At 33.7% G+C, this 23,764-nt stretch overlaps 1 protein-coding gene across 2 annotated transcripts; it reads right to left on the bottom strand.

Annotated features, from left to right (window-relative positions):
- Positions 1 to 2,926: 2,926 nt before the first annotated feature.
- Positions 2,927 to 6,309, bottom strand: LOC110713034. 2 transcript variants are annotated; one of them, XM_021891503.1, is made up of 4 exons: positions 6,035 to 6,309; positions 5,247 to 5,494; positions 3,380 to 3,767; positions 2,927 to 3,268 (listed from the first exon to the last, which is right to left on the bottom strand). In XM_021891503.1, the coding sequence occupies exons 2-3, from the start codon at positions 5,490 to 5,492 to the stop codon at positions 3,384 to 3,386; spliced, it is 630 nt and encodes a 209-aa protein (XP_021747195.1). In that variant the 5' UTR covers positions 5,493 to 5,494; positions 6,035 to 6,309; the 3' UTR covers positions 2,927 to 3,268; positions 3,380 to 3,383. The 2 variants fall into 2 exon arrangements, with proteins under 2 accessions (XP_021747195.1, XP_021747193.1); XM_021891501.1 differs by having other exon boundaries at positions 2,927 to 3,767.
- Positions 6,310 to 23,764: the final 17,455 nt, after the last annotated feature.

The following is a 23,764-nucleotide window of genomic DNA, read 5'->3' as shown; positions in this document are numbered from 1 at the left end:
CTACGTCTACCGTTAACCACTACCGTACAAATTACTCCCTCCGTCCCATAATACTTGAGACGTTGGGGGAGGACACGTAATTTAAGAAAACTACAAGTGGGTCCATTTAAAACATTTGTTTATTATATAAAGGATTATATTTTGTATTTTTAATTTTTTATATTGTAAGAAAACAAAACGTAGGGGAGGTGGGGGTAGTGAGGAGAGAGAAAATGTAGAATTTAAATTGGGTTTTGAGGATTGTGGTCCCAAAGTGAGTATAGAAAAATATTTTTAGTGGTCCCATTCCATATTTAGTAATGTGTCAAGTATTTTGTAACGGAAGAAAATGATAATCGTGTCAAGTATTATGAGACAAAGGGAGTACTCTTGTTTTTCTAGCTACTGTTTTAACTACAGGCGGGGCTAGCACTGTCAAATTTCAAACCAAAACCGTTTAACTACCCGAATCCAATCGACCCAAATAAGAACCGAACTGATTAAAAACTGATTTTTTTGAAACAGAAAATCGACCTGAACCACATTTTAGTAAACCCGAAACCGAACCGATCCAAGTAACGTTAAACCGTTTAAGAACCGAACATGTTAACAAACCGAACCAAATCTAAACCGAACTGAAAGAAAGCCGAACCGAAAATGAATCGAACCGTTTCTAACCAGAAACCGTTTAAACTGGCATAAAAACTGTTTACACCGAACTGTTAACAAACTGTAACCCGTTTGCACCGAACCGTTTATAAACCAAACTGATTATAAACCGAACCGTTTATGAACTGAATCGCTTATAAATCGATCCGTTTACAAACCGCTTACTATAAAGAAAAGATTAAAACCAAGTTAAAAGGTATTTTAAATAAAATTTAATTATGCACACGTGTTTTTTTATTTTTTTTATTTTTTTTTGAAACATAATTATTATGCACACATGTTTATTAATTATTTTTCCCAACTTTTTTTATATGTAATTATTTTTGGTACACTTTTTTTATGTAATTATATGGATTAAGTGTTAGAATACATTTATGATAAGTCGTGTTTTGTGCATATTTGTTAGCTTATTTTTGGTTGGTTTTATTAGCTTAGTCGAGTGTTTTAGTCTATTTTGGTGTAATTTGGTTTAGTTTCGATGATTCGATGCTTTTATGGGTAGTTTCGTTGTTTTTGATGTATTTCAGGATTAACGGAGCTAATTGAGTGAAAATGAAGCAAAACGTTGATGAAATACTTGACAAATATGACACCTGTTCACTATTATGCTCATAACTTTTGATATACAAATGATAATGGAGTGATTAAAATTGCATTGGAAAGTATACTTTAATACCTTTCCAACAATATATTACACGCCTTAAACGGAGCTCCGAATATGAAGTTATGACTGATTTAAGATGAGTGATACGCGCAGAAGGGGAGGCACGTCCGTACCTAGCTGAGGCACGTCCGTGCCTCCAAGTCAGTATACACAGCTTTGAGTTTCGACACTAGGCACGTCCGTGCCCAGGACTGCAGTTAGCACTCGTCAGGAGGCACGTCCGTGCCTCACCTAGGCACGTCCATGCCTGGAAGTCAGAAGCTACCCAAGTTTATGCACGCAGGTAGGCACATCCGTGCCTATGAGGAGGCACGTCCGTGCCTCCTGGGATTCTTGTGCGCCAAGCCTTTTGCCGATTTTCATATCTTTTCTAGGCTTATATTTACACTAAGTGGTGTTTTATTATTTCATTAAGTTTTATTCTAGCCTTTTATTTTACGTTATTAAGAACTAGTTCTCTCTATTTTATTTTCTTTACTTTTGTAATTCAAGATTTACACTTTGCGCCTTCAATTCAATTCAAGATTCGGTATTTTCTTTTAATCTATTGTTTCTTAATTATGTTTTCTTCAATTATTATTGTCATTGTTTATTCCATTATGAGTGAGTAGATTTCCTATTCCAAGATCTAGGGTAGCCCAATTATGATTGATGCATGAATTAAATCTTTAAATTCTCTAATGACTTTTGCAATTGCTATGCTAAATTGATTGTGATTATGCCAATTCTAGATTAGACGTAATCTTAGTATTGTGATTATTCCATTGTTTCTATCACAACGAGAGTTGGGTTTAAACGGATTTGAGTAGATCAATTTAGGGTTTGATATTCAACACGAGAGTAGTTGGGTTTGATAATTGGGAAGTTAGAGTAATGTGTTCAATGTCTCTAATATGCATGATACCATGAGAATAGGGTTGATTGTATGTTAGGGAAGCCATTGATACTCGAGAGAGGTCCTTGGTATTTATTAGGGTTTACTTTTCCCCGTTCAATTGGAATCGTATGTTAGGGGTAGGAATATAATTGCATCAAGCGTAATTGTGGTGATACTAGATCTTGGATGTTTTAATTACTTGATTTCTTCATATTCTTTAGTTTATTTTCGAATTTTCCATACATTAGTTCCTTAGTTAATCGATCATTATTGATTCTTGCTGAGTAGGAATTTGAGTCTATTTAATTATTTTTGAACCTTAGTCTCTTGGGATTCGACCCTTGCTTGCCCTGCTACATAGTAGTGGTCAGTTAGGTTATATTTTGTTAGGTACGCGACACGCCTACCAAATTTTGGCGCCGTTGCCGGGGACTAACAGTTTCATTTGATTATTTGTGATTCGTTTTTACTAAGCCTCATTCGTTGCTTCGGCTATTGTTTCTTGTGTTTTTGATACTCTTCTTTAGTTCCTTGTTGCATGCAAACTCGAGGTTCAGGATCAGACGATTTAATTCCTTTTGATTCTGAGATCGAAGCGACCGCAAGAAGACGAGCAGGTAGAAGAAGAAGGAGAAACCAAGCCAACAGAAACATGGAAGATGCCACGAAGTCTCTTTTGGAGTACGGTATCCCTGATACGACAACCGGACTCCTCTCTAGCATATAATAATTTTTGAAGCATATAATAATAATTATACTTTCTGTAATTCACATCAAAATTTATGATTCTCATTACAATTACAACTAAGCTCAACACAACTCAACTCTGACTTCTCATTACAGTAAAGCAAAATTATGTTCGTTCTTTTTTTTTATGTATAAGCACGAGTTAATCGCTCCATAATTGACTAAAGAAACTAAACCATATATAATCAGTTTTAAAAAATTAGGCAATAGGCTTGAGGTTGAACACGGCAAGGAGATCATTCGTGGAGTGAGTGCTTCAGCTCCAACAAAAATGCAATAGCATAGAACAACCAAAATGCAGTAGCAACGCTAAACAACATTAATAATAATACCTGAAGTATATTAATTAGGCATCAGTGTAAGAAATGAAGCAACACTTTTCTCAAAAAAAAAATGAAGCAACACAATATAAATTAAGCATCACTACAATACAACATCCATACCTTTCTAATTAGATGCAAAACTTTCATCTATCACCTCTTTACCAATTTCAAGGATGTCTTCTTCAATATCACAATCATAACCACTTAACCAATTTTGTGTGGTAACCAACCTCAACATTCTTAGGCAAAAGCACAATCCTGGCCTATACTTGTTTAAAATACGACCACCCATGCTAAAAGAAGACTCATAGGCTACCGATGTAATAGGAATGGCCAAAACATCCTTAACCATAACAGCTAATATGGGGTACACACTAATTTTAGATTCCCAATACTTGAGAACATCATAATTCTGCCCTTCATAAGTCGGTTGACGAGGAGTACACAAATAAGAATCAATCTCCATCGATAGCCGATTTGATGGGCTATCCTCATAATCATCAGCATACTAGAAAAGTTCAAACAAAAATGTTTTTATTAAATAATAAAAATTAAAACATACAATTATTTTTTTTAAAAACCACAATAAACATAAATTGATTACCTTGAATATATCATAATCCAAGTGACTATTTGATTTATCGATAACAGTTGGGATAGAGGGGGAAACAATTGTACTTGACTTAAAACCGGAAGACATAGAAGAATAAAAGTTATACAACTCCAAAGGAGCATCTTTAATCACCTTCGCCTTTTCAACACATGCCTCATCAACATAAAGCACTTTTATTATATTCGTCACTCGAACAAGCTTATAGCGAGGATTAAGAACAATAGCAATTGAAAGGATCAAACTATATCATCCTAATAGCCCTCAAACTTTTCAAGCATAACTTTTGCCATTGGTGCAAGTTTAGGGTCTATATGGGTTTTACTTATTGTGTGCTCAAGTTTTAAAACACTAGCAAAATACAAATTTGCAGTAGGATATTCTGAACCAGAAAATAACACAGTGATTTCATAAGATGGCTTTAGGAAATTACATATTTTAGTAAGGGTATCTCATTCATCATCCGAAAGTTTGAATTCATAACCCATAAACTTATCGATAACCACTTTCAAGGCTTCATTTGCTTCTAAAACTTTTCGGAGCATCATATAGGCGGCATTCCAACGAGTCTCAACATCAAGACGTAACTTTCCATTAAACACACAATTAACCTCATAAAGAGCATGCTCAAATTGAGCAAGTCTAGAGTCTGAAGAATCAATATATTTACAAACCTCACGCAATTTTTGAACATTACTATCAACTTCTTTTAAACCTCTTTGAACAATAATGTTCAAGACATGATCTGAACATCGAATATGAAAAAAATTACCATTATAAGGAAGAGGAAAAGTCAACATTAAATCTTTCTTTAAAAGTTTAACCATAACATCCATGGATCGAGCATTATCAAAAGTCATTGCAAAATCTTTACCCTGAAGGCTCCACTCGCCAATAAGTTTAAACACATATTTTTTTTATCTTAGCACCAATATGAGGAGGACCACAATATCTAAAATTCAGAATTTTAGACCTAAGACACCAATTTTTATCAACATAATGTGCAGTTAAAGTGAGATAACCTCGATTAGTGCATGCTATCCACAAGTCACAAGTGAAGCTAACTCTACCTTCAATTTCAGAAAAAGATTGCAACAACAAGGACTTAAACTTATCATGCTCAGCAATACAATATTTCAAAATAGTGTTTCTACACACATGCTTCACGTTGGGATTCAGATTCGTAAAAACTTCCCTAAGACCATAATGCTCCACCATACTTAAAGGATAGGAATACAAAATTATAGCTCTAGCAAGCAATTGTAAATGACGAGTTTAATTAAACGGGGGCTCAACACCACTTTCATGATTTCCAGGATGGTGTGGATTTTTACTCATGCATGTCTTAGTATGAGCTTTACAAGTTGAAGTACCTACCTTACTTGGTGTTTTATATTCATTACCGCAAATATTGCATCGAGCATATTTTATCGGAGCAAGACCAACCATCTTATCAAAAAAGGTATAATGCCTCCAAACATCTGATGTTCGTCCACGCTTACTACCACTAGTGGTAGTAACTTGCTGTTGAGTAGAATCTTGATTCTGAACAGTGTATTGAGAATCTATAGTTTCAAAATGATCTTGGTTGTCCTCATCATATTCATCAAACTCTTGCTCCATTGCTGAAAAAACAGAAACACAAAGTAGATGTAAGTGCTCACTCTAATAGCTACAACAGTATAAATCACCTTTCTAACTTTGAAAGAAATCAACCATTAGAATCATTCTAATTTGAGGGTATGTCATCGACTAATTCAAAACCCACTGGACTCAAATGCCCACTAATACTCAAAAATCATATTTTACAAACAAACTCCCGCCACAAACAAATTCGTCAAAATACAATTAACAAAGTACCAATTACCCAGAAAAGAACCAATTGACATACGAGTAGGATAGCTAGCTAATTTAATTTTTCTTAGTCTTATTTTATAATTTTAACTTGTTTAATCATTAAATAAAAGCACGACAATTATCTTGCTAACTCGAAACCTTAGGATTAGGATTAATGAATGTCAATGTCATTAGCGAAATAAACATAAAAAATGAAATAAATTTTTAAAAATTGAATCAAATTTTAATGATACAGCAACAAATAAGAAGAAAACTTCAAAAGTACAATATTTCAGAAATACATATTTCAAAAATAAATGAATGCAAACCAGGCAGCTTGAGGGAAGATTTGGAGAGAAAAATTATGTTTTTGGGCAGCAACGTTTGAGTTTCTGGGCACGCAACAACGGATGAGATTCGGGCAACAATAGTACTTCAAAGTTCAAACAATTGCAACCAACGAATCGATAATGAGAAGATAACAGAGAAATGAGAATGAAGATAAGGGTAAATGAAAATATGAGCATGAGAGGGGGATCTAATAATGAGATAAGAGAGAGAATGAAGGACAAGGCTCCGTGACTCGTGAGGGATAGGAAGTGAAAGTGGTAAAGTGGAGAATTGGGGTTTTCAAAAGATATGTGCTTTAAATCTAACCATTGATTTATTTATTTATTTTATTCTTTAAATGTCAGCCTTTAGATTATAATTGTCTCATTTTTTTTTATTGGACAGATGAAGATGGTGATCCGTGTGTGTTGTGGAGGAAGAAGTTAACCGTAGATTGTTTTTAATCTATGGTTGGGAGTAGATGATGTTTTGTGTGTTGTATATTCATATCTACAAAAAAATACTCCCTCTATTCCTATTTTTTTGCCCCATTTGATCGAGCACGGTCTCCAAGACGTATATTAAAATGTATATATCTTTATTTTCATACAGTACATGTAAAAATATAAAAACATAATATTAATAAAATATATAATGAGACAAATTTAACAAGACCACTCATGACTAAATGATATATTATAGATTAACAGTAATTTATAGTCAACGTTTTCAAACTTTGACCCCAAAATGATAATGGGGCAAAAATAAAGGAACAAAGGGAGTATTAAAATAAAAGCTGGTGACGGTGTAGATCATTATACTTTGAACTACACGAACAATGATATTTAGCTAATCTTAAGACTTCAACTCAAATTATTGATCCAGTCAAAATAATGTTACTAATCCAAAACTTTACTAATATATATTTAACTATAAGAATATGAGATGGTTAGATATTATGTGTATGTATAATCGATTGAAAGAATCAATATTACCTTCTTAATCATTAATGTTTTCTTTCATTACACAAATCAAATACTTTGTAATATCTTCATATATAACTTTATGCAAATATATAATGATAAACGAGTCTTAATTATCAGTCTTGTTGACTAATTAAGTACTGAATACCAAATTGCAAATTTCGATGTCACAACAACTCATCAAATCATGATTATGACACTATCAATTAATTGATCAAATAAGAAGCAGATAATAATCTAATAGTAAAACAATAATACATTAATGCACTAAACTTTTATAATCTACTTCGTAATAAACTAGTAAGATCAGTATGGCTAAACTTGAAACATAACATGATATGTATTTATAAAATTAATGAGAATTTTTATATAATATGATGCCTAAATATGAAGTGATGAAGTCTCGGCTTGATATAAAACTTAATTGTTAACTAGCCAAAAGTTAGAAAGTACTATCAAATTTCAAACCAAAACCGTTTAATTGCTCGAATCCAAACGACTCGATAAAAAACCGATTTTTTGAAATCAAAAACAGACCCGAACTGTAATTTAGTAAACCTGAAATAAAACCGATCCGAATAATGTTAAATCGTAGAAGAACCGAACCCGTTAACGAACCGAACCAGTTATAAACCAAACTAAAATAAAACTGAACCAAAAAAGAACCGAACCGTTTCTAACCCGAAACCGTTTGAACCGGGATAAAAACAATTTACACCGAACCGTTAACAAACCGCACCCGTCTACACCGAATCGTTTACAACCTGAACCGAATTTAAACCACTCAAGAATAAACCGAAACCAAATCAAACCGATAATTATTTAAACCAAACTGAAACCGACACAATTTCAAACCGAACCGAAACCGAACTATCAAGCCGTTTTGAAACCCGTCTCTAAGCAAGTCTAGCATGGGACACGAAATAGGGCCCAAATAAAATGGGGCCTCCAAATTAAATTCTATACATATAATAAGAAATAATTTTTGCAACATCGTACCGAGTTTTAAATAGAGGTCTTGTGGTTTGTAAATGTAATACAAAGTACTACATGTTAGGGGTTCAAATCTTTGTTGCCGGTCTAACAATTTGTTGTAGCCGTGAAGATTATTTTCATCCGGTTCACATGAATGCATTTGAAATTTTGACAACCGTTGCAATTTCGCACAAATCTTTGCCAACGAACAGATAATAGGGCCAAAGATGGTATGATTACTTTTTTTTAAACCCTAACACACAAAGATTTCCAAATTACTACTCTCTTTACAAATAATTTATGTTCCCTCTAGGGTTTCTCCCTTGGAAAGGGTTTTTTGGTTTCCTCTAGGGTTTCTACGTTGCGAAGGTTTTTCTAACCTACATTATTAGGCCTTTTCTGATGTTTAAAGGTTTTCCTTCACATTTATCCCTGTTCTTTCATTCTCTTTTTTTCTCGGTCTTTGTTGTGAATCTTTGTAGGGGCTTCTGTTGGTATTTTTACCAGTCATAAGCCCCAAAAACATTTTTTATTGCTTTCAATAAATAGATCCATCCTTAAGATGGTGGTTGTTCTGGTGTGTTTAATTTTTTTGTTTGTTCGTCTAACAATGATTGAAGATTTAGGGTTTTATAATCTCCGTAAGTATCTAGAGGACAATATTTTCATCCAAACAACTATATGCATCCATGGATTTCAAGCCGAATTAGTGCTAACTCATAAATCGTATTACCTTAGTGGAAGCTTTTTTTTTATTCATTAAGGCTATGATTGATCGAAGCTGCGAAATAACTAATTATAAGGAGTTATGTACTTATGTTTTGTTGTTTGTAAGTGTCATTTGACTATCTTTCATTAATGAAACCCTTTTAAAAATAAATAAATAAATAAATAAAAATAAAAATAAAAATAAAAAGTTCAAATTCGAAATGAAACATGGACAATTCCCTTGAAATAAACTCGAACAAACAAAACTCTTTAAGAGCCAAGCCCAAATTGGCCAAATAAGTACGGAGTATTTCTAAAGCTCAAACTAGCTCGTTCAAGTTAGATTGCTGAAACTAGCTCGTTCAAGTTAGATTGAACAGACTAGCTCGTTCAAGTTTGATAATACTGTACGTAATTCATACCGAGTGGGAGCTGATTGAAAAGAAAAGCTTTTACGCGCAACATATTGATAAAATATCACTGAAAATTCATCAAGAGTAGGGTGCAGTTGATATTGCATATTATTGCCCCCTACTTAGTGTCCATAATCATTGCACTTATCTTTGATACAATTTGATTGCCAAACTACTCTCTTTATTTTTGTCATCACACTCCATAACACTTTTATTTTATGCAAGGGTAATGCATGCCTTTAATAATCTATAGTGCTTTATTTTACCCTTTCCTCAGTTAGTTCTTCCTTTAGGCTCCTAAACATAAAACCTTTTTGAAAAGAAAAAAATTAAGCCAGAATTGTACTCGTATTTATGCAAAAGAAATTCGAAATACTATGTACGTACATGCTGAATTTACATATGCTGAAATACTAGCACTTCTCACATAAGTTATGAACTTCTTGCAAACAAACTAGGTCAAGCATCGGCTAAATATCATTGGTCAACCCTTAAGTAATAAAAAAAAACATAAACAAACAATTTAAACCTGATTTCAATGTTTATGGGAAAATAAAATAAAAATAAATAAATAAATAAATAAAATAAAAAAAAACCGATTTAAATGAGTCAAGGTCAAAAAAGTTCATTTTCCACTCTCGTTAATATTCTGAACAACTCATTAATATCTTTGTTTGTAAACTTGTTTACTTTTGAATGAATATATATAACTCATTTAAAACCATAAAAATATATGAAACTTAAAACTACTTTACTGTCTTTGTATATAACTTTTTATAAGGATTCAAAATTTTCATTACACCATGAAAATTTGGCCATAGCATAGAGCACTTTTTTTTCCTTTATAGAAAGATTGAAAAAAAAAAAACCTTATAATATAATTAAATCGTGTTATAATTAAAAACTTTAAACTGTTTTAAAAGTTAATACTCGTTTATATAAAAAGTCGATATAAGCTCGTTCAAACTTGAACTAAAACTCGAAATGCAAATAAATTAGCTTGTAAACAATGATCAAGCAGCCAAATTATTAACAAGCCAGGCTCAAACAAGAATTTTCAAAGCTCTTTCGAGCTCAAATCAACTCAGATGACCGACAAGTTTTATCAAGTTTAGATCGAACGAATAGATTAAAATTTTGCTCGGCCTGACTCGTTTGAAAAGCTAAAATCAAATCAACCGTCTTTCTTTTTATCTTTTTACTTCAATATACCTTTCTTCGGGCTTCTAGTTAAGAAGAGTATAAGTGAAGGTAAAGCTATCCTCAAAAACTTTTTTGATTTTGCTAAAAGAAGATTATGTTCTTACAATTTCTTCTAGTAAAACTATCCTTTTAAGATGGAAATGATTACTGCACGGTTTTGATCCGGAAGAAAGTAAAAAAGAAGACCAATAACTTAAATTAACATAAAAACAAAGCAGCTTTCCTAGTTAGTAACTTTTTATTTGTCATGTAAAATTACTCAAATCTAAAGCTAAAGTTAGGAGTAAAATCTTTGTTAAAATTGAGTAAAAATTGTACTGATAAGGCCTATGACTTTTGAACTTGTAAAAAATCAATAAAAAGGTAAATAGTATTTGACTCTTTAAATTTTCCCAATAAGGATCTTTGTATTCCCAATAGATTTATGCTTTAGATTATAACTTTGCTAGCTTTTTTTGCTAATAATCATGATTCATCTTTGATCTTTTAATTTATAGATTTTCATAGAATTGTAGGTTTTTCTCCTCTTTCTAATATCTATCTTATTCTAAATCTAACTATATTAAAGATGCCTAGTTTCATAACTTTCATTTCACTTTCAGTTGATCGGATGATTTCCATTTATAAATTTTGTAGCCTATTTACCCCAACTTTCCTCCCTTTTTTCTAGTTTATAGTAAAGCATCTACGGTCAATTTTGAGAGCACCTGTAAACACAAGGAAAAAGAATACCGTAATAATATTCATTTTACTAAAGGAAAATTTGTCGAAAAGAAAGGCCTAGAGTAATATCATGTATTGGTCAACTCTCGGAAAATGGAGTATGTAGTAAAGGTCCTAACACACAACCACAATCACTAATAAGGACTTTTAATTTGTTGCCAAATTTATTTATTTATTTATTTCAAAAAATTTCATTTCTCACATAATGGTAAACATTTTTTTTTTAAAAGCATAATGGTAAACATAAAAGGACTTTTCTAACAAATTTTCCTCTAATAAAAGTTTTTGTCCACTTGGAATTAATAGTCACATTATTCTCACTATCTTTAATATAGTTACAATAAAATAAATAATTTCTTTTATTTTCTGTGGAATAATAATAATAATAATAATAATAATAATAATAATAACAATAATAAATAAATAAATAAATAAATTATATATATATATTTCCTAAAATATGGTCATACATATAGAGCAGTAATAAAATTTTGTTATTCATGTCAATCATGTGTAATACATCACGTACCGTAGAGATTTAATTAAGCATATTTGCAATATACTCCTTCGTTCCTGAATAGTTGGCATAACTAAATTTGACACACATGTCAATGCATTATTAGTTTGACCTTAGATATATATTTGTATATATATATATATATATATAAAAAATATGGTCATACATATAGAGCAGTAATAAAATTTTGTTATTCATGTCAATCATGTGTAATACATCACGTACCGTAGAGATTTAATTAAGCATATTTGTAATATACTCCTTCGTTCCTGAATAATTGGCATAACTAAATTTGACACACATGTCAATGCATTATTAGTTTGACCTTAGATATATATTTGTCTATGATTAGATATTAGTAAAAAAATAAAAATAAAAAGTTGATATTAGATATTAACATCTATGTATATACATGTTTTGATAAAATTTGTTTTTCATATGCTAATAAAAAAACAAACATCAAAGTTAGTGTACGAATAGTGCAAAAAATCAAACGTGTCAATTATTTAGGAACATAGGGATAGGTGTTGTCCTTATGTTTTCACAACAATAACTGTCTTGAAGGGTTGGAGTCATTATACCCGTTTTGAACATACTAAAATAGTACCCCCTTGAATATTAACCACACAGTAAAAAAAATGGTGTATAAAGCATTCAAGTAAACACAAAATTTTATAAAAAAAAACGGGTGTACAACAAATATTATAAATTCGTTATAAAGTTGTCATGAAATGATCAAAGTTACTCATAAATAGATAAAAGTTACTCCGATATAAATTAACGTATTATCAATGCTATAAGAGCACTTATAATGATGGGCAAAATAAAATGCTTAAGGGCATTTTTGTGGGCATTTTGGTAGAAGTAGTCTTGCAATGGTGAGCAAAAGTGAAAATGCCCATGGGCATTTGTTATTTTGCCCATGAGATGAGCAAAATAAAGGATGAATAGTGCTCTGGTGGGCCCCACAATTTGCAATGGTTATATTTTTTGTAATGCAAATTCTGAAATAAATATTTATTAAAAAAAAATTAAAATTACCAACGGTCATAAAATTTAATTCTCTATAAATAGACATGCATTTTGGTATATTTTGGTATAATTTCAGAAATACCATAAATCCTCCATATTCTTTATTTTAACGATAAAAACGACACAAATAAAAAAAAAAGTTACACAAATTTAGACTAGTTTTTATTTATTTGGAGTAATATTGTTAAAATATAAATGAAATTAATAATAAAGAAGTATTATGTAGGAGAGAGAAAGTAATGGTGGGATATTGAAAAGGTAAGAGAGAGAGAGTAGTGGGCAAGCATTTTTTTTGCTTAGCATTGGAAGATAAATTTTGAAAAAAAATTGCCCATGGGCAAAATAGATTTGTTGAGAGAGAAAGTGGGTAGAGAAATAGTGGGTGGGCATTTTTTTTGCTCACCATTGAGAGTGGTCTAATTATAAAGTTACTCTCTTTAAATGAATAAAATCAAATCTCAGTGAATGAAGGTAACTATATTACCCTTATAAAACATATCTCATTTCTTATTTACATCAAAATCAAATCAGGTTTAAAGTTGCCTTAAATAAAAAGTTAATATCTCAAACTGATCCATGTAATAAATAGATAGGGTGTACACATACCGCGTCGTATATTTATTTCGAAATGGATGAAGTATGATTCTTGTACCGTACAAAAAGATGAAGAAAAACAAATAGAGCAATCAACTTTTCAAATTGTAGCATTCATGCACAAAGCAGCAAAAAGCCATTTGATACTCTCAATACATCTAAAAGTAAGCACATGAAAGATAAAGAAATTGACATATTGGCCGTTTTTATTTCATACTTTCCCGCCAATTACTAGCATTTTTTAGTCATTTCCAAACGCATTATCAACAAAAAAAAGTGTTAAGAGTACCATCATTTTTCATCTATTCACATTACAATTTACAAATATGATTAAACTGTTAATTAATTAACGAGTCATTACCTTTTATAGCATATAATTTGACATAAAGAACAGGTCTAATATTTACCTCAATAGTTGAATATTCTCATCTCTGATAATAACAAAGAAACAAAACAAATTTGGAGTACGAATCGTAAATTAAAGATAATATTTTGGAAATAAGGTTTGTTAATATGTTAGTGGATCGTCCTATTTGAACAAGAAACTTGCTATGAGAAAAAAGTAGTTCATTATTTGAAAGAAACTTTAATTTTTTTGTCATTTTCAAGTGGAAAATTGAACCCCTCCAAATGGTGCATGTGGTGTATACTACTTTGTAAGATAGAAGAGCAACTTTAATGGTTGTAGCTATAAACTTGCTTGTAATTAATGTTTAATAATCCCTAGCTACAAGCTTGAAGGTTCAATGGGCACTCAAGAGGGGGGGGGTGAATTGAGTGTTAAGTAATCGTTGGCTAATTTTGCTTCTTTTCGGATTATGTGTGAGGAACCAGTTGTGTTGGTTCCCGTACGCAGCGGAATATAAATAAGCAATAAAGAAGACAACAAATTTAACGAGGTTCAGCCAACTCAGGCCTACGTCCTCCTATCCTAAGTTCTTTATTAATCTACTCCGAAAAACAAAGACAAAGAACACTCTGCTGTTTCCCTACTCCGGGAACCAGCAAACCCCACACTCTACTCCGAGTGTGCTCTCGACTTACACTCGTAAGCCCAATGTGTTTGAACTCACAAACACTCACCCAGCCTTTAACCCCTTTGTTAAAGACTCAATACAAGAATCAAGAACTCTCCTTTGATCTCACTTCTACGAAGCTAATTAAGAGAAAAAGTTTAAGTACTAGAATGCTCTTGTATATAACTTGATGAATGGGATTAGTGCTTAAGTATATGCTCTCAAATAATTGCTCTTTTAATTTCTGGAGAGGCACACGAAATATGTGAAATAAGATGAGTTTATATAAGCTTAGATTCCTAAAACCTAGTTTCCTTAAATCACACAATCTTAGAGAATAAGATATATTGTAATTTTAGGAAAGTATTTATCTTATTTGATTTAATCACAAAGATAGAATCAATTAAGATAAATACTCCTAGTTTTTAGGTAACCAAGAATATTTCATCTTATTTCCAACTGCACAAAATATTTTCAAAATAATCTTTTCGAAAAAATCTTTTTGTAAAATCTTTTTCCAAAACGGCAGCTCGAATATTTCGTACAGTGAACCTGGTTCCCCGACCTGGTTCCCTGAATTGAAACATGTTATGAAACCTGTTCCAACTTTGTACCAGATTTCATATCATACTTCAATATACTTTTAAGCACTTATATAACCCAAACATGCAAGCATACTACGGAGCATATTACATGAAAACCTAGATAACATATTAAAGCATAAATCGTCTTTTCTTCATGTAATCTTCAAGACTTGAATCTTCTTTGAATAACCTCAATTGTAACCAATGGATCTTTCTTCAATCTCTTCGAAAGTCCTATCTGCTTCAAGACTTGGAATCAACTTATATACTGCACATTCAACAAGGTTAATGCACAATATAAAGTAAGTGACTGCTTTTCCGCATAGCAGTCGAGGAAACGGTTCATACTGGTTCCCCACCAGTACATAGCACATTTATCATCTAACTGTTTCCTGTATATAGATAAGTTAGTTCAATAGATAACTCATATAGTCAATAACTTATCTAGGGAAACAGTGTTCTATTATAGCTGGTTCCAACCAACTGTTTTCAACACTTATTAAAACCTGTTTCCCATAGCTGTTTGTCATCATTCAAAACCATCATTCAAAACCTAAGGGACTCAACAAATTCCCCCTTTTTGATGATGACAAACTCTTGAAGTTCTTGAACCTGTGGACATGCTCAAAAAGAAAACCGTCAAAAACTTCAAGGACTCAAAACTCTTTGGAACAAGTCAGTTAGGCTAACTGGTCCCCTAAACAGAAAATAGAAAATACGAAATAAAAAGACTCAAACTGACTCAATCTAAACTAGCTAAACCTCAAACTGACTCAATCTAAACTAGCTAAACCTTAGGCTTCAACTTCAAACTACTTCCCCCTTTTGGCATCATTAAAAAGTATCCACAAGTAAAAGCAATGTGCACAAGTTAATGTGCTTATCCATACAATGGCATCAACCACCATTCAAGCATTATGCTGCAAAAAGAGATTAGTCAAACAGTTCATACCATAGCAGAGTTAGTAGTGCATACAAGCCAACAAAGTTCAACCAAAGAAGCCCAAATCCATCCAAAAAGAAAGTTCATGGAATGGAGAGAAGTAGACAGACCAACAAAATCAGTTATTTTAGAATAAACATGAGGGTGAGGAAACAAGAACAGAAACAACATCACTCCTCATCATCATTCTCGTTCCCTTCCTCCTCCTCGAACTTTGCAACATCTTCTGTATTATCATCTGATTCCTCTTCATCCTTGTCACCATGCTCTGCTTAAACCAAAATCATTATATTACTAAGCATATTCTTGTGATTCCCCAATCTGTTTCAAAACCACTTCCTGATCTGCTGGTTCCTCTATTTTTTTTTTTTTTTTTTTTTTTTTTTTTATAAATCATGAGAGATCCGCACTTATTCATAAAGTTCTCCTTGTTGCATAACGAGTACAAGACTAGCATCACATCAATCAAGCAAAGACCTCCACCCTTTTGTGGTGTGAAAGGTTCTTGCTGGTACCCTTTTTCTCTTGGTTTCCGGAAGAGAATTAATGGACTGTTCCTCCTACACCTTCTCAGTGAACTTCTTTAATGAAGATTGAGTTACTCTACTTCGTACCATGGTCTTAACAATGAGTGTCTCCTCATTGTAACCAACAATCTCTATTTCATCCTCTTCACTCTGACTTTTCCGAATTTCCTCCAACTTCGGGCTTAAGGACATTTGAGCTTCCTTCTGATGTTCCCCCTGAGACTGAGCTGGTTCCTTGAGTGAACAGTAACCGAATGAACAATGATGAATTTAAAGCATACGAGAGAGAGAAAGAGAATTTCGAGTGATGATGATTGATGATCTGCACAAAGGGTTAGTGTATATTTTTAACAATGAAGCACAAAGAGAGAAGAAGGAAAGAAAAGAGTTAGTTGAGCCAATAAAAAGCAACTGTAAAGGATATTTTTAAATTGAAATCAAAAATTTGGTAATTATCTTTTACCATAATTATCTCAACCAACTATAAATAAGGCATATGATATGTTTGCCTTTTATATGGGATTAAATAACTGAAATAAGATAAATTCCTTCCAAAAGGAAATATCTTATAGTAATCTTCTGAAAATAAAAGATATTATCGGATGACATATCAGAGCTGGTCTGCTGTTTCCCTTTGCTGGTACCTGTATAGAACCACGTCACGCTGTTTCTGGCAATTCAGCCTGATTTCACCTGTTTCTTACAACAATGATTCTCAATCCTTTTGAGATTTTGAACCATCTACACAACACTTGAAAGATATCAACATAAGTATGTACACACACTATACAAGAGAATACCATTCTAACCAATCATTGAAGGAAGTAATTGAAGCCAATACCTAAAATTTAACTAGACCTAAAAGGACTCTTAACCTACAAAAAGACTCTCTACACACAGGCTTTGTGAAGATATCAGCAATTTGATCTTCACTTTTACAAAACAACATCTCCACCAATCCTTTTTCCACATTGTCTCTTAAAAAATGGTGTCTTATTTCAATGTGTTTTGTCTTGGAGTGTTGCACAGGATTCTTTGAAATATTGATTGCACTAGTGTTATCACAAAAAATAGGAACACTTTTATAAATAACACCAAAATCTTTCAGCTGGTTCCTTATCCACAGTAGCTGGGAACAGCATGAAGCTGCAGCTATATATTCAGACTCTGCTGTGGATAGGGCCACTGAATTTTGCTTTTTAGAACCCCATGAAATTAGACAAGAGCCAAGAAAGTGTGCCATACCTGATGTGCTCTTTCTATCAACTAAGAAACCAGCATAATCTGCATCTGTGTATCCAATAAGATCAATGGTACTGCCTTTGGGGTACCACAATCCCAGATTTGCTGTTCCTACAAGATACCTAAGTATCCTTCTAACAGCCTTCAAGTGAGATTCCTTTGGATTGCTTTGAAACCTAGCACACAAACCAACAGAAAACACAATGTCAGGTCTACTAGCTGTTAGGTAAAGTAGAGAACCTATCATTCCTCTATAAAGAGAAGCTTCAACATCTTTTCCCTTAAGATCAGCATCTAATTTTGTAGATGGGGGAACAGGTGTATCATAAGCTTTGCTGTTCTCCATGCCGAATTTTTTCAGCAACTCTTTTAAGTACTTTTGTTGATGGATCATTATTCCATCATCCATTTGCTTAATCTGCAGCCCTAGGAAGAATCCTAGTTCTCCCATCATGCTCATTTCAAATTCACTCTGCATAAGATTAGCAAATTCATCACATAAAACCTGATTAGTAGCACCAAATAAAATATCATCAACATAAATTTGTACTACAATCAAGTGTTTCCCCCTGGTTCTTATGAACAAGGTCTTGTCTACTGTTCCCCTCTTGTAATCATTTGCCATCAAGAAATTGGACAATCTTTCATACCAAGCCCTCGGAGCTTGTTTCAACCCATATAATGCTTTGTCCAACTTGTACACATGTTGGGGGAACAGTGCATCTTCAAAACCAGGTGGCTGCTCCACATATACTTCTTCCTTTAAATATCCATTGAGGAAGGCAGTCTTTACATCCATCTGAAACAGCTTAAAATTCATGTGAGCAGCATAAGCAATTAAAATCCTAATAGTCTCTAGCCTAGCTACTGGTGCAAACGTCTCATCATAGTCAATTCCTTCTTGTTGATTGTACCCTTGCACCACTAGCCTTGCTTTGTTTCTGACTATAGTACCAAGGTCATCTAACTTGTTTCTAAAGACCCATCTAGTGCCAATGACTGATCTTTCCTTGGGACGGGGAACCAGGTGCCAAACCTGGTTCCTCTGAAACTGATTTAACTCATCTTGCATAGCTAGTACCCAATCAGGATCAGTCAATGCCATTTTATAGTCAGTAGGCTCTACATTAGACAGGAAAGAATAGAAAGCACAAAAGTTTTGAAAAACATTTGTTCTCGTTTGAATCCCCTTATTTATATCACTAATTATTTGATCAGTGGGATGAGAAGATTGATATCTATAACTTTTAAAATTAAGACTGTTTTGTGCTTTCTCATTAAGTTGGAAACCAGCATGTTCATGGATCTCTCCTTCTTCTGAGGAGCCAGGAGGATTCACATTCATGCTGTTTCCTCTATCATTACTTACCTCAGGTTCAGGGGTGGTACCTTCTTCTGTTCCCCCTGAACTCATTACCTGTCTATTATTGAGGAACCATCAGGACTTGGTTCCCCTTCAGAGTCCTCATTATCTTCATTTTCTTCTCTAGGCACTTCATCATTATCATCTGATGGAGTATTTGGTAGGCCTAGATCTGCTTGCACTTCATCCGTGGGACCAGTATACTGGTTCCCCGTGAAATCTATCAATCCAATCACTTCATCAGGTTGTACCTGCGCAATCTCAGAAGACATGTTAAATTCATCAAAAATGACATGGACACTCTCCTCAACACAAAGAGTCCTTTTATTGAAGACTCTATATGCTTTGCTGTGAGAAGAGTATCCAAGAAAGATTCCCTCATCACTTCTAGGATCAAACTTATCAAGTTGATTCTTCCCATTATTATGCACATAACATTTACATCCAAAGACACGAAAGTATGTGATGTTGGGCTTTCGACCTTTAAGAAGTTCATAGGGAGTCTTATTCAACTTTGGTCTAATGAGACCTCTATTCAATATATAGCAAGCAGTGTCAACAGCTTCTCCCCAAAAACTCTTTGGGAGACCACTCTCAATGAGCATCGTCCTCGCCATCTCCTCAAGAGTTTTATTCTTCCTTTCTACAACACCATTTTGTTGAGGTGTTCTAGGGGCTGAGAAGTTGTGATTAACTCCATGTTCCCTACAATAATCAATAAAGTTAGCATTATCAAATTCAGTACCATGGTCTGATCTTACCGAGACCAGCTTGTGGGTGAGCTGGTTCTCCACTTGTTTCACCAATGTTACCCATTCTTCAAACGTTTCATCCTTTGTGTGTAACATCATTACCCAAGTGTACCTAGAATAATCATCAACCATAACACAGACATATCTATGACCTCTTCGACTTTGTACTCTCATGGGACCACACAAGTCAATATGTACAAGTTCGAAGGGTCTGCTGGTACTCATAATAGTTTTAGGCTTAAAAGAAATTTTGACCTGTTTCCCCCTTACACATTCAGAACAAACTTTATCAGCTTCATACTTAATGTTAGGAAGACCTACAACTAAGTCACGTATTTTAAGTTTGTTTAGAAGTGTTAGGCTAGCATGTCCAAACCTCTTATGCCAAATCCATTGATTATTGTCAGAAACAGCTCTCAAACAGATGGACTTGTCTTGAGGGATTTTATCTAAGAAGGTGATGTAAACATCATGCTTCCTGGTTCCCTCACATACAAGTTCTCCTGTTTGTGAGTTAACTATGTGACATAGGTTGGCTTGAAACTCAACTCTATTACCTTTGTCACATAATTGAGAAATACTCAAGAGATTATGTTGCAAGCCTTCAACATAATAAACATCATCTATTGCGTTAGAAAGTGTCTTACCAACCTTACCTAAACCAGTGATGGTTCCCTTGCTGTTATCCCCAAAGGTGACACTTCCTCCATCAAAGGCCACTAGTGAAAGGAATTGATCTTTATCCCCGGACATGTGTCTTGAGCAACCACTGTCCAAATACCAATAGGTGTCTCCCTTCACTCTAGCCTGCAAGAGCAAATCAAACATTAGATTTAGGAACCCAAACATACTTGGGTCCCTTTTCAACAATATTAACAACTTGTTGATCCTTTCTTCTCCAAACACACTTTGCACCCTTGCTGTTCTTATTAGCACTAATTTTCTTAGCTGGACATTCATGTATCTTATGTCCATTTTTACCACAATGAAAACACACATGCATCTCTTTAGTCATGACATACTTGCCTCGTTGATATTCTTTGATCCAGGTGGTTTCTCTGGGAGACCAGTTAGTCCTGGTTCTCTGTCTAGTATAACCGAGACCAACTTTTCCTCTGTTTCCTCTTGATGAAGTCAGGTAATTTAAGGATTTTTGAGCATTCAATAATTTGTCCACATGTCTATGACTATCATTAAGTTCTTTTTCTCTGGTTTCAAGTGTCTTAGTCAACAATTCGTTTTTCTCTTTAAGAAAATCAAAGTTACTTTTTAAAGCTTCGAATTGTAGATTAAGCTTTGAAACCATACGGTCAATAGACATGTCAACAACCACTGGTTGCTTGTCCTTTTTCAGTTGATTGATTTCCGCATGCAAATCACAAATATTACTTTCATACTTATCAATCATATTACTGACATCTACACTGGTACCTGTAGGGGAAACAGTGAACTGTGCAGCTTTAAGTGAAGCAATTTCCTTGTGAGAATTTTCCAGGTTGTAAGCCAATGTTTCAAAGGCCTTCAACAAGGAAGTTCTAGTACATGAATTTGCTTTACTTATAGCTACTGAAAAATCAAGAGTATCATTAGTGGTTGATAAGTCTCTAGGGAACCAGGAGGTCAGATCCTCTTCACCATCAATTGGTTCAAACGATCTTTCCTTTTCTAGTTCCACTTTACACTTGTCCAATTCAACCTCTAGTTCTGCTACTTGATTTTTTAGTTCATAACAGACTCCTTCTAGATGATCACAGCTAGCAATAGCAATATTACATTCACCACTTTTTTCTTTTAATTCTCTTTTGCAAATTATGTATGTTTCACTTAATTTATAGCATTCATCTAGTAAGGAATCAATACAAGCAAGCATATTTTCTCTATCATATTCATGCATATCTTCTCTAATTTGCTCTAAGCTTACCTTGCGTTCATGTAGTACATCCTTCTTTGCCATAAAGCATTTGTTGAATGTACTGGTTCCCCCTCTGGTTCCTGGACCAGTGTTGTTTTCCTTGATGTTTGTAAAGGCAGTTAGGCAAACATCTGAGTTGGGTGATCCTTCTTCTTCATCTGACCCTGAGTTAGAGTCTCCCCACATGGAAGCTATCATGGCATTCTTGTATGCTTGTTTATCTCCGGATCTAGACTGTTTGTCATTCCACTTAGGACAATCTCGAATAAGATGTCCTTTTTCTCCACACTTGAAACATCCTGTAGAAGAAGAATTAGAGTTAGATTTTTTATAGTTTTTAAAATGCTTACCTTTGAAATTCTTTCTTTGATCTCGAAGAGATCTCTCAAATCTTTTTGCAATCATGCTAATTTCATCTTCATCATCTTCTACTGTTCCCTTAAGCGCCATGCCTCTTGCTGGTTCCTTCTCAGACTTAGAGTCAATCAGCATCTCATGAGTCATAAGGGAACCAATCAGCTGTTCCAGAGACAAGGTAGACAGATCCTTTGCTTCGTATACTGCTGTTACCTTGGCTGTCCATGCATCTGTTAAACTACGCAATAGTTTTCTCACAAGATCCTCGTCAGATAAATTTTTACCAAGAGATCTAAGATCATTTACAATAGTCATAAACCTACGAAAGCAATCATTGATTTTTTCATTTTTATTCATGGCAAACAATTCATATTTAGACATGATTAAATCAATTTTAGACCGTTTTACCTCACTGGTTCCCTCAAACGCAAGTTCAAGGGTGTCCCATATCTCCTTAGCACTACTGCAGCCAGATATACGATTTGTTTCGGTCTCACCTATTTCTTGTTGTAGTATTGACATTGCCTTAGCATTCTTCTCCAGCAACTTGTGATCAGCAGTGACCAATTCGCTATCTTTCTTGGGAACCTGGTTCCCCTCAACATCTGTCTTGAGAATGATACTAGGACCATTTTTAACTACGAGCCAGCATTCATAATCAATACCCATGATAACATTCTGGATCCTGTTCTTCCACCAAGCATAATTATTTCCATTAAACTTGGGTGACTTGTTGTCATAACCGATTGCACTTAATTCTTGAGTACTCATTCTTAACTCCTCTAGATGTTACTCTTTCGAGAAGCTTAGGCTCTGATACCAATTGAAGGTTCAATGGGCACTCAAGAGGGGGGGTGAATTGAGTGTTAAGTAATCGTTGGCTAATTTTGCTTCTTTTCGGATTATGTGTGAGGAACCAGTTGTGCTGGTTCCCGTACGCAGCGGAATATAAATAAGCAATAAAGAAGACAACAAATTTAACGAGGTTCAGCCAACTCAGGCCTACGTCCTCCTATCCTAAGTTCTTTATTAATCTACTCCGAAAAACAAAGACAAAGAACACTCTGCTGTTTCCCTACTCCGGGAACCAGCAAACCCCACACTCTACTCCGAGTGTGCTCTCGACTTACACTCGTAAGCCCAATGTGTTTGAACTCACAAACACTCACCCAGCCTTTAACCCCTTTGTTAAAGACTCAATACAAGAATCAAGAACTCTCCTTTGATCTCACTTCTACGAAGCTAATTAAGAGAAAAAGTTTAAGTACTAGAATGCTCTTGTATATAACTTGATGAATGGGATTAGTGCTTAAGTATATGCTCTCAAATAATTGCTCTTTTAATTTCTGGAGAGGCACACGAAATATGTGAAATAAGATGAGTTTATATAAGCTTAGATTCCTAAAACCTAGTTTCCTTAAATCACACAATCTTAGAGAATAAGATATATTGTAATTTTAGGAAAGTATTTATCTTATTTGATTTAATCACAAAGATAGAATCAATTAAGATAAATACTCCTAGTTTTTAGGTAACCAAGAATATTTCATCTTATTTCCAGCTGCACAAAATATTTTCAAAATAATCTTTTCGAAAAAATCTTTTTGTAAAATCTTTTTCCAAAACGGCAGCTCGAATATTTCGTACAGTGAACCTGGTTCCCCGACCTGGTTCCCTGAATTGAAACATGTTATGAAACCTGTTCCAACTTTGTACCAGATTTCATATCATACTTCAATATAATTTTAAGCACTTATATAACCCAAACATGCAAGCATACTACGGAGCATATTACATGAAAACCTAGATAACATATTAAAGCATAAATCGTCTTTTCTTCATGTAATCTTCAAGACTTGAATCTTCTTTGAATAACCTCAATTGT

Source organism: Chenopodium quinoa, unplaced genomic scaffold (assembly GCF_001683475.1).
Source record: "Chenopodium quinoa cultivar QQ74 unplaced genomic scaffold, ASM168347v1, whole genome shotgun sequence".
NCBI lineage: Eukaryota > Viridiplantae > Streptophyta > Magnoliopsida > Caryophyllales > Amaranthaceae > Chenopodium > Chenopodium quinoa.
Note: the sequence above shows the minus strand (reverse complement) of the source record. Positions and strands in the feature narration are given on the sequence as shown.

Coding starts and splice junctions, on each gene's coding strand:
- LOC110713034 (XM_021891501.1), bottom strand. CDS start 5,492: ATGGAGCAAGAGTTTGATGAATATGATGAGGACAACCAAGATCATTTT. Junction 3,768..5,246: donor AATATAAAACACCAAGTAAG/GTAGGTACTTCA, acceptor GAACTTTTCTAG/TATGCTGATGATTATGAGGA.